At 56.6% G+C, this 10,000-nt stretch overlaps 1 protein-coding gene across 2 annotated transcripts in view; it reads right to left on the bottom strand.

Moving 5' to 3' along the window:
- The window catches only part of znf423 (zinc finger protein 423), a 130,055-nt gene that overhangs the window by 54,702 nt on the left and 65,353 nt on the right, over positions 1–10,000 (bottom strand). For both annotated transcript variants that reach the window (XM_036543949.1, XM_036543950.1), the window contains exons 4-5: positions 6,344–9,765; positions 5,602–5,686 (exon numbers count right to left, since the gene is read on the bottom strand). In XM_036543949.1, the coding sequence (XP_036399842.1) occupies positions 5,602–5,686; positions 6,344–9,765 (3,507 nt within the window). The remainder of the gene's footprint in view (positions 1–5,601; positions 5,687–6,343; positions 9,766–10,000) is intronic.

The following is a 10,000-nucleotide window of genomic DNA, read 5'->3' as shown; positions in this document are numbered from 1 at the left end:
TCAGGGGTGAGAGAGAGAGAGCTGCTTTCAGGGGTGAGAGAGAGAGAGCTGCTTTCAGGGGTGAGAGAGAGACCTGCTTTCAGGGGTGAGAGAGAGAGAGCTGCTTTCAGGGGTGAGAGAGAGAGCTGCTTTCAGGGGTAAGAGAGAGAGAGCTGCTTTCAGGGGTGGGAGAGAGAGCTGCTTTCAGGGGTAAGAGAGAGAGAGCTGCTTTCAGGGGTGAGAGAGAGAGAGCTGCTTTCAGGGGTGGGAGAGAGAGCTGCTTTCAGGGGTGAGTGTATGGCAATCTAGCTCTAAAATTAAAACATGAATGCAGAGGACTGTGAATAAACCCACAGGTGTGTGTGTGTGTGAGTGTGTGTGCGTGTGTGTGTGTGTGTGCGTGTGTGTGTTGGGGGTGCATAGGCTTCTCCCAGCTCAGGCCTGGAACCCCCCCTCCCACTCAGTGTGGCACAGCTAAAAATACGTCCCCCCCAATGAGGGCTTGTTGTTGTCAATCAACAACCAAAAACTGCCTGGACACCACGACCCACAATCCCCCAGCTGCACCGACAAACGGCCGAGGCACCCAATGGCAGGCCTCTCTCTTACGCTCCCATTCCGGTCTCTCCTTTCCATCCTGCTCTCCATCTGTGCGGCTGTCTGTCTGTCTCAGTTCTGATTTATATAGCAGCATCTCTCCATCCTCTCAGTCTCTGTCCCTGTGTCCCTCAGTCCTTCTGTCCTTCTGTCTCTTCATCTCTCTCTGCTACTCTGACTCCTCACTTCCTGTCAAACACGGCCAGACTGCTCATATGCACTGCACACACACACACACACACACACACCATACACACACTGCGCACACACGCACACACACACTGTGCACACACACTGCGTGCGCACACACACACACACACACACACACACACACACTGCGCACACACGCACACACACACTGTGCGCACACACAGACACACACACTGCGCACACACACACACACACACACACACACACTGCGCACACTGCGCACACACACACTGCGCACACACACACACACACACACACTGTGCGCGCACACACACACACACACACGCCCGCACACACACAGACACACACACGCACGCACACACACACACACAGACACATGCACGCACACACACACAGAGACACACACACACACGCACGCACACGCACACGCACACAGACACACACACATGCACGCACACACACACACGCACGCACACAAGCACGCACACACAGGCACACACATGCACGCACACACACGCGCGCGCACGCACACGCATGCACACACACGGTCACCTCTTGCAGGGTTTAGAATGCATTGTTTGCGGTTTCCTATCAGTGTCTCTGCCACAGAGCAGAGGCAGTGAGGCCGGGCTGCAGGCCTGTACCCGGGTACACACACTGATCCCCCCCCCCCCCCCCCGTCTCCACGGTTACACAGGGCACCAGAGCGTGCTGTAAAGCACATTACTGGATTGGATTAGACAATGTGAAGTCTCGCCCCTCCCTGTAAATCACTGACCTTCCAAATCTAACGGGACGCAACGGGATCGCCATGGCAATGGGGATAACCGAATTCCAAAGTGATCTCACAGCAGAGCGGTGGCTGACAGGTCAAAGACTGTGATTGACGGGCTGACAGACTGAATGACCAGGCAAAGGATAACGAACGTGCCTCACTGCTCTGCCAGGCTGTCACAGATAATACACTGTGTGAGTGTGTGTGTGTGCGTGTGTGTGTGTGTGTGTGTGCGTGCGCGTGCGTGTGTGCGTGTGCGTGCGCGTGCGCGTGTGTGTGCGTACGTGCGTACGCGTGCGTGTGTGCGTGCGTGAACACTCTCAAATAAGGGAGAGAAAAACTCTCTCTGTAAAAATCTCTGTAAAACTTTGTGTTTGCGCAAAAGTGCATGTATGTAAGCATGCTCACACATCTCTCACACACACAAAGGTGCATGCAGTTCTGTGATCAGGAACAGCTCCTGTTAAGGCTTGAAAATGCACCAGTCTGAGATCACTGAGAGCAGCTGTCACAAGAAGGGACAGAGCAGTGTGTAGTGCCTGCTTCCATCCTGAGAAACACGACAAGTAACACACTGCAGCTTCTCCTGATACAGTAACACACTGCAGCTTCTCCTGATACACACTGCAGCTTCTCCTGATACACACTGCAGCTTCTCCTGATACAGTAACACACTGCAGCTTCTCCTGATACACACTGCAGCTTCTCCTGATACAGTAACACACTGCAGCTTCTCCTGATACAGTAACACACTGCAGCTTCTCCTGATACACACTGCAGCTTCTCCTGATACAGTAACACACTGCAGCTTCTCCTGATACAGTAACACACTGCAGCTTCTCCTGATACACACTGCAGCTTCTCCTGATACACACTGCAGCTTCTCCTGATACAGTAACACACTGCAGCTTCTCCTGATACACACTGCAGCTTCTCCTGATACAGTAACACACTGCAGCTTCTCCTGATACACACTGCAGCTTCTCCTGATACAGTAACACACTGCAGCTTCTCCTGATACACACTGCAGCTTCTCCTGATACACACTGCAGCTTCTCCTGATACAGTAACACACTGCAGCTTCTCCTGATACTGAACAGGCTTTGCCAGAGGCAGAGGTTGCCAGTTCGCTACCTGCCTCCGAACAGAAAGACATTACATTACATCATTGGCACTTAGCAGACGCTCTTATCCAGAGTGACTACATCGGTTACTTTTTTCTTACAGCTGGATATTTACTGAGCCAATTCTGGGTTAAGTACCCAAAGGTACAGCAGCAGTGCTCCAGCGGGGAATCGAACCGGCAACCTTTCGGTTACGCGTCCTGCTCCTTAACCACTATGCTACACTGCTGCCCATCACCCCCCACCTCAGCTTCCCAGGAGGACAAGCAGCAGCCTGAACCTCAGAGGGACACTGTCCATTACCCCCGCTGCCTCTGCCAGAAATGACAGTTTCACAATGTATGATTACTGTTCATGAAACATACTATATGCATCCTGTGTTTATCAATGCAGTCCCTCAAAAAAGGCCTCATATCTCACTGACATGTTAGTGACATCATCATAATTAGTGTTTCTAAAAGCCCTGTGCGGGTGGATTTTGGAAGCTGTTCTGCTGCGGCGGGCAGGAACAGTGGCACGTAGAGCTGCGGGTCAGAGAGGGGGGGGGGGGGCGAGGTACGCGGTCAGCAGCGCTCCGAAACGCGAACGCAGCACGGAGACACGGAACCTGCACAGCGTACAACAGCAGTACTGTCCAGGTAACATTTCTATAACATTAACATAACATTAACACAGCATGCATATTTTGTGTGTCAATAAAAGCATCATTTTCACTCTGCTCTTGATAAGGTAATACATCAACAATTTCTTCATATACCCTGCGAAATGGATATGTTACAAAACGCTTTGAGGGAAAGTGCTGTATTTTGAAAGGATTTATATCTGTACACTAAATGAAAAAGAGGGGGGGGGGGCTCAGCAGCTCTGTATCAAAGGCGGCAGATAGTGCAGGGCTGGAATAATTGTTTGGTGATCACAGCAAAGGAAAGAAAGGAGAAGGAGAGAAACGGCTGCTCCTCTGTGATCTCTCGCTAATTTTCTCGCAAATGCAGCGTCAGATAAAGGTTAATACGCTGCTCTTTTTTATTATTTAAAAGACGTCATCAATCTTTGAAGAAGGGGAGAAAAATAATAAAATAATGATGGCACTTAAAATAATCTGCCTCAATTCCATAATTAATCTCCGCCAGCTTTCTGACAATTATGATGTTAATTAACCCAAAATTCCCTCCATGGCAGGGAACACGGCTCGCTCTCCGCTTTCCCATTTCCAGACCCCTGTATCTCCTGCAATCATCGCCTTTTAGGGAAATTAACGTGATGAAAGGAGAGGATTTTCTGTGTGTGTGTGTGTGTGTGTGTGTGTGTAGGAGGTGGGGACTTAAAACAATCTTACTCCAACAGTAAAATGTGCATGCATGCGAAAACCCATTAAAATTTCATAAAACACGATTCACGTATAGGCATTTGTTGCTTGTTATCCACAAAGCAGAGTGGCTGTAAATTTGGGCGCTAGCAGCACACCGCGCCCACTGCACTGAAAGAAACGCGAAGCTCCAGGATCATCTTAATTTATGGCAATAAAAAGAAAAAATTGGCGTGCGAGACCATGTTCGAAGTCAAACGGGAACAGAATGCCCATGACCTTAGCGAGGTGCTGAACCTGGTGAGCGGTCCTGTCCAACTGCGGGACCTCTCCCCCGTCAGCTCTTCTGACCTACGATCTCCGGAAAGGCAGTGAAACCCCGTGCTGCCGCCGGCGGCCGGCCACCGCTGGCACGGCACTCAGCTGTTTGCTCAGCGCATTTACCCAGGGCCCCCTGAAGATAAATCTGCTACAGCGCGGTGCGGTGAACTGCGTTCTCACAGAGGCAACCCGCCAGAGCAGCTTCAGAGGAGACGCAGGAACGGATATTTCATTATTCGAATGTTCAACTGTGAAATCACTAAACGATCAGTACTTTAATGTTTAATGAAAAAAGAAAAAACGGGTAAATTATTAAAGAAGTGGAGCCTAAGAATCCTGCATAAAACATGATGATTTATTGATATTAATAATATTCCTGACTGAAAGTCCAAATGAACTGTTATTTACATAAAACGCTGGAGGAATGGCGATTATTCGATTATTTGATCCTGAGAGTTATAGAATATTCAAATGCTACTTAATCAAAAAGCACACCCACAGTCCAACTGACCACTGCAGATGCTGGTGCCAGACAATCCCAGCATGCAAAGCTCTGGTCTCCACAACTTTAACCTGCTGGTTCTTTACCATTACTGCGTCCTGACAGCACAGCAACATCATCACAGGAGGGAACCTGGGAGAGGAGGTCAGGAGGTGTCCGGCGCCTCCACCCCGCTGCGCCTCCACCCCGCTGCGCCTCCACCTCGCCGTGCCTCCACCCCGCCGTGCCTCCACCCCGCTGCACCTCCACCCCGCCGCGTCCCCATCCCGCTGCACCTCCACCCTGCCGCGCCTCCACCCCGCTGCGCCTCCACCCCGCTGCACCCCCACCCCGCCGCGCCTCCACCCCGCTGCACCCCCACCCTGCCACACCTCCACCGTACAGTGCCTCCAGCTCCCCCTCATCTCTGAGGCCTGTGGTGACTGTGTGGGCCCTCTCTCCCACACCGGGGCAGAGTGATGGACAGCACTGGGAGTAGGGGGTGGGGGACTCGCCCAGGTAGAGCTTTCTCCAGCCCGCCTGTGTGTTTTCGGTTTCAGAGGCTGCAGCCCCGTACGGCCGGCTGCACAGGCGAGGAGTTAACAGCTGAGCGGAACAGCTGTCGAGAGCAGAGCTGCGTTTCCTGAAATAGAGCTGTTCCCCTCACCTGTCTGTCTCACACCCGAGCAGGGCGGGGGGCGGGGTGTGGGGGAGAGTGGAGCGGGGCGGGGGGGTGAGGGGCACGCCACAGGAAGAGGGAACAAGCTAAGCAGCAAGATACACACACACACACACACACACACACACACACACACACACGCACACAGAGGAAATTCTATTGACTCACCGATCATGTGGTTTGCAACATGGATCTGAATCTCTCGCTCTGTCTCGAAGGTCATTTGGCATTTGATGCACTGGTACGTCTTCTTCTGTAAGACCACAGATGTGTGGAGACGTCATTCAGAGAGAATATACTGAGCATGCTACAGCACTGCGTGCACACACACACACACACACACACACACACACACACACACACGCGTATAAATGGGCGTATGGGGAAGCTCTCGCCCACTACACCGAGAGCTGAAACAAAAGCTCAGGTGAAGTTTGGGGATCTCAGGAACTCTGCCGTCAATATCGAGTAGAGCGAACACGCGCCCCTCCGGATGGATGCGCACAGCCCTCTGCAGCCTGGGGGAGAGCACAGCTCAATTCACACATTTTACTGCACAGAATCCGCTCTCGAAGCAGTGCACTCTGGGAACGCAACACAATGGAGCAGGAACAAGGGAGAGAGCACTGCAGGAAAAGCGTTTGTGGGAAGGAGGTGAGAGGCGTACAGAAGAGCAACACCATGAAAAGAGGCTCCTGTGTAACAGAACAAAGCTTCGCTCTCACACGAGCCCTGCCGTTCACCGACGTAACGGGCTCTTCAATCTACACATTACACACATATATCACAACACACTACGGTACACTTAACACAGTACGCTACACCTGTGATGAATGGAGAAACGCATGCTATGTTATGCACAGTGTATGGAGTGGTAGAGATGTCAGACGCAGCGCATTGTGGGACTCACTTTAGGGACGGGGGAGGCGTCTGTCACTTTCTTCGGCCCACTGGTGTCCGGGCTCACCTCCGGATGGTCCACCTGGACATGGGTCTCCAGGTCCTCCACGGTCTCGAACTTCACCCCGCACTCGGGACAGCGCAGGCCCGCGGGGGGCTTCTCCCCAGCCTCGCCAGCACCCCCTGCCGCCCCGCCGCTCAGAGGCGACTGGCCGTTGGCCCCGCGGCTCATGCAGGCAGCGCACAGGCCGTAGGGCAGGCCGTTCACGTCCAACTTCACCAGCTCCTGCTTGTTCTTGAACTCCTTCAGGCAGAGGGCACACTTGTACAGCTTGTGTCCCTGCAGCTGGCCGTTGGGCGAGGACGAGGCCGAGCCCCCTCCAGCGCCCCCGCTGGAGGACGACAGCTTCTGCATGTGGAAGGTGCCGTGGATCTTCAGCTCCAGGGTGGACGTGACCGTCTGCATGCAGACCACGCAGCGGAAGCCGGTCAGGGAGTTACGCAGGTCGGGGTGCATCTGGCAGTGCTCGATGAACTCCTCCTCGCTCTGCAGCGGCAGCTTGCAGATGCGGCAGTTGCCCGTGTCCAGGCTCTTGCTGTGGGTGACCTTGTGCTCGGTGAGGGTGAGCAGGGAGGGGAAGCGCTCCCCGCAGATGGGACACATGTAGTGCTTGGCGGGGCCGCGGTGGGTCTGCACGTGCTCCCTCAGGCCGCTCTCCGAGAAGAAGGTGCGCGAGCAGACGTTGCACTTGTGGCTGCCCTTGATGAAGTCGGCCTTCTTCTTGCGGGAGCCGGCGTCGTCCTCGCCCGGCCGGATGTTGTGGTCGCGCAGACGGTGGTTCTGCAGCAGCGCCTCCATGGTGTAGGCGGCGCCGCAGATGTCGCAGGCGTACATGGGCTCGGAGGCGTCCACCTCGTCCTCGCCGCTGGCCTCGTGGCTGTTGGCCGCGTCCTGCCCGCTCTTCAGGAGCATGTTCTGCAGGTCGGCCGGCTCTGCCCCTGGCCCCGCCCCCGCCCCGCCCCGCTTCCCGCCCTGTGCCACGCCGTTGGGCGTGCCGTTCTGGCTGCCGCCGCTGCCGCCGCCATCCACCACGCAGTGCTTCTCCCGCAGGTGCTTCTCCAGCAGCACGATGGCGTGGAAGGCCTTGCTGCAGAAGCGGCAGTTGTACTTCTTGCTGTGGGTGGTGATGTGGCACTGCAGCTCCACCTCCGTGCCGAACGTCTCCCCGCAGAAGATGCACTTGCGGGCCTTGGCGCCGGCCGTCCCCGCCGGGTGGCCCAGGTGGCTGTGCTTGACGTGCAGCTGCAGGTCTCCCTCGCGGCGGAAGTCCCAGGCGCAGGCTGTGCAGCGGAACATCTTCTTCTCGTTGCTGTGCTTGACGGCCAGGTGCACCTGGATGGACACCTTGGAGTCGAAGACCTCCTGGCACAGGGTGCAGTGGTACAGCACAAAGGTGTGCATGTCCAACAGGTGCTTCTGCAGGTCGTCCACCGAGGAGAACTGCTTGTCGCAGCTCTCGCACACATACTGAGTGGACGTGGTGGTGTAGTGGACGGTCAGGTGCTGCAGCAGAGACTCCTGGGAATCGAAGTCCTCCTTGTTGCACTGTGGGCAGGACTGCCTCCTCAGCAGCAGCTCCAGGTGGGATTTGAGGTGGGTCTGGAAGCCCTCGAAGCTGGAGAACCGGAGGTCGCACTGGTTGCAGGGGTACTCACCGTTGGTGCTGCCCATGGGTGTGGCGTCTGCTGACAGCCTGTGGCGCTTGCTGGAGGAGATCTCCACGTCGGAGGAGGCGGGGCTGAGGTCAGCCGCCTTGGCCTGCCGCTTGCTGTTGGCCAGCGGGATGTTCTTGTGATTCTCCTTGATGTGCTTGGTGAGCTTGAGCAGGGAGCCGAAGATGGGCGAGTTGGTGCAGTAGGGGCAGGAGTAGACCTCCATGAAGGACTGGGAGGGTTGCAGCACGGGGGACTCCAGCTTGGCGGCTCCGGCGCAGTGCGTCTGCTGGATGTGCTCGGTCAGGGATGACTCCGTCAGGAAACCCATGGAGCACTGGTTACAGAAGAAGGCGTGGTTTCCCTCCAGGGGGGTGGAGCCGGCCCCGGGCAGGCAGTGGGAGGCTCGGATGTGTTCCTGCAGGGAGTTGATGTCTGCGAACATGTCGGGGCAGTAGTTGCAGTGGAAGGCGGAGACGTTGCTGAACTGCAGCAGGGGGAAGGCGCTGGAGCTGGCGCGGTGGGCCTTGCGCACGTGCTCGTTCAGGTTGTACAGCGTGGGCAGGGTGTCCAGACACAGCTGGCAAGTGTGGCTCTGCTGCGGCTTATCCGCGTGGATGGTCTTCAGGTGGATCTCCAGAACCGCCAGGCTGTTGAAGTCCCGCTTGGAGCAGTACGGACAGCTGTAGGTCACTTTCCCCGAGGCGGCCCACCCCGTCCCGCCCTCCTCGCGGTCCGAGGAGGAGGGCCCCAGCTTGCGCCCGCCCCGCGATGGTTTGAGGGTGGAGTCGGGGGTGGAGCCTCTCTCCAGCGAGGCGCTGGAGTCGGGCGTGGCGCTGCTCATGGAGGCTACGCTGCCCAGCGCGGGGTCAGGGCTGGCGCTGTGCAGGCTGGAGTCGGGCTGCCGGTGGCTGTCCAGGTGGCAGTACACGTCCTCCACGGACAGGAAGTGCTCGGCGCACACGGGACACTTGTGCTTGCGGTTGGCGTGCGTGCCGTCGATGTGGGCGAGCAGCAGCGCCTCGTCGCTGAAGATCTCGGGGCAGTGGATGCACTGCAGCTCGGCCCGGTCCGACAGCTGCGGGTGCCGCGTCACAACGTGCTTCTCCAGCTCGTCCGTCTGGCTGAACGTCTCCTCGCAGTAGTCGCACATGTAGAGGTCCTGGTCGTGCTCGGTCCCGCCCTCGGCCCCGCCCTCGGCCCCGCCCTCGCGCCGGCCCTGCTCCCGCTCGGCACGAGACGCCATGTGCTCGCGGTTTTTGCGGTGGGCCTGCATGTGGCTCTGCAGAGAGGACGTGGAGGAGAAGCCACGCTTGCACACGCTGCACTTGAAGGGCTTGCTGGAGCTGTGGGTCTTCAGGTGGATCTTCAGGTGGTCGCTGCGGGAGAAGGCGGCCTCACACTCCTGGCAGCTGTACTTCTTGTCGCCGGTGTGCAGCTTGACGTGGCGGTCGCGGCTTCGCTTGTGCTTAAAGAGGCGGGAGCAGAAGGTGCAGCGGAAGGGTAGCTTGTCGCTGTGGATCTGCTCGTGCCGCTTCAGGTAGCTGAGGCGGCTGAAGGACTTGTCGCAGAACTGGCAGGGGTACGGCAGGCCGGCGCCCCCCTCCTCCTCGCCCCCCCCCAGCTCGCAGCCGTCCCCCAGCATCTGCGAGGGCGACGCCACGTCTTTGCTGGAGGGGGAGGACGCCACCCAGGAGAGACCCGGGTCGTCATCGCCATCTGCATCAACGCACAACAGACAGTATTAAAATTTAAAAAATAAATACACAAAAAGGGAGCGAAGAACTGAAGATGTGCATTTCCACAGGGCCTGTGAAATAAGGACAGAATGTATTTTTCATCCCTCTAGCCTCCCTTTGGACCCCCCCCCCCCCCCCCCCCCCAGCACACTTCCCTGCAAACACCCCCCACGTCCCTGTAGGACAGAATCTTCTTTTTATTTTCGTTACGGATG

The sequence above is a fragment of the Megalops cyprinoides genome, chromosome 13 (assembly GCF_013368585.1).
Source record: "Megalops cyprinoides isolate fMegCyp1 chromosome 13, fMegCyp1.pri, whole genome shotgun sequence".
In the NCBI taxonomy this organism is placed as follows: Eukaryota; Metazoa; Chordata; class Actinopteri; order Elopiformes; family Megalopidae; genus Megalops; species Megalops cyprinoides.
This window is presented reverse-complemented; position numbering and strand designations above follow the sequence as displayed.